We start from the raw sequence: 1,819 nt of genomic DNA on the forward strand, positions 1-1,819 counted from the left end.
CGATAAAGGCCTGCAAGCACAGTTTCAAACTGTTCTCGATTCGGTCTGAAGTGCGGCACTTCTTGAGTTAAAATATGTATCTACACTTGTTTAATTTATTTGACCAGTTGTAGGACTTGTAGCGCTTGTGTTACAGGCCCCTGATCTAGAAAAAGTTAAATAAAAGCTTATAAAAACAGTATACAGATCCGTAATCTACGACCTAGCGTCCCTAATGTGCTATCAGAGTGATAAATTCGTCGATTTATTGACACTTAATAATGTAATGCTTTTCCAGATGTCGTAGTTCGCAATTTTGAAACAAAATGATTTGTACATATGCAAAGCAATTGGAGATCCCTAGTCAACCAACATTAATTACGAGAAAACATCCAATTGACAGACCAGTCATAATAAGTTTGTTTTATAGTCGTACACAAAACAATAAAGAGAAATTGGGTTGCTGCGCATGCAGATGTGGATTAATCTTCATGGACAATATTAGGAAGGAAATTAAAACCAGTTTCGACTATACTATTGTTAGACGCAATTATACACATACGGAACACCCTCGTTAGTTTATTAATATTATTACTTTCTATATTACGGAACATTAATGCTTTCCTTGAATATATTATGATTTTAAAACATTATCTAAAGTCAGACTACTCAAACATATTATGCAATCTAAAGGATGCTTATGTTTTCCAATTATTTTGACGATTAGTACTTGATCCCGGCGCCTGTGGTTGCGGCATCATTTCCATTAAGTATTGCCTTTGCAGTTCGGCAGCCCGTTGTATCTCGGCCAAATTGGATGTCTGATTCTTTGAAGACGCGGAGGAGGAATTTTTCTTGTTTGTGAAAGCTAGAATGAAAGAAATCGTTAACATTTTTAGGATGGCCAGTTATAAACTAATAATTTAAGTTAGTTTTCCAAATACATAATTCATAATTCATCATTCGTGTTCAATGTATAAATGTACTACCATAGCAGATCAGGGGAGTTATTATGTAATTCTTTTCGAAAGATTAAATTACTCGAAAATTGTATTCGATACGAATATGAACTCCTACTATCTAACTCTTTACGCGTTGGCGACGGCGAGTACCGCAGACGATGGAACGATGAGCTGTATGAGCTTTACAACGACATAGGCAAGGTGCAGCGAACTAAAATACAGCGGCTCCGCTGGCTTGGCCATGTCGTTCGAATGGACTCCGATGCTCCAGCTCTCTGAAAGTATTCAACTAGGAACCCGCTGCACAGTGGTCAATAAATGGAATTTAATGTTCATAATTCACTGGAGCCTTCATTTCTCAACCGATTTGATTAATTACACTATGCGACAGTCAAAATCGGGATGGGATGAAACCAACGGGAAATGTTATATCGGTCAAACACAAGTTATACGTGGCCCGGCGTTTCGCTGGGTCACGTCTAGGAATCGAGATATATCGATTTGAAGTTAGTAACTATCATATAGGGAAAATTGTCACCTTTGGTGGTCTTTTTTTTGACATAACTCGAGAACCACTAGTCCGATTTTGATCAAACAAATTTAAAAAAATTAAAAATTACAATTCCTTTAAGCAAAATGAGACATAGATCATGAAAATCGATGGACGCGTTTCGCTTTTATTCACAATTAAGTGAAGGTACATAAAATCAATATTCTTGTCAAAGTGAGATACCTTCACTTAATTGTGAATAAAAGCGAAACGCGTCCATCGATTTTCATGATCTATGTCTCATTTTGCTTAAAAGTTATGTGACTTTGCGTGAAAGTAATACGACTTGCCTTTTTTCCGTTTTGGATTTTTTATGAATTTAAAAAAT

The 1,819-nt window shown here is 36.2% G+C and overlaps 1 protein-coding gene across 1 annotated transcript in view; it reads right to left on the reverse strand.

Annotated features, from left to right (window-relative positions):
* Positions 1 to 502: 502 nt before the first annotated feature.
* Positions 503 to 1,819, reverse strand: part of simj (transcriptional repressor p66-beta simjang) — a 258,063-nt gene continuing 256,746 nt past the window's right edge. The window contains exon 10 of the mRNA XM_017611461.1: positions 503 to 847. Coding sequence (XP_017466950.1) covers positions 678 to 847 — 170 coding nt within the window. The 3' untranslated portion in view covers positions 503 to 677. The remainder of the gene's footprint in view (positions 848 to 1,819) is intronic.

The sequence above is a fragment of the Rhagoletis zephyria genome, unplaced genomic scaffold (genome assembly GCF_001687245.7).
Source record: "Rhagoletis zephyria isolate East Lansing unplaced genomic scaffold, Rhagoletis_zephyria_1.1 Rzeph_scaffold_00408, whole genome shotgun sequence".
NCBI lineage: Eukaryota > Metazoa > Arthropoda > Insecta > Diptera > Tephritidae > Rhagoletis > Rhagoletis zephyria.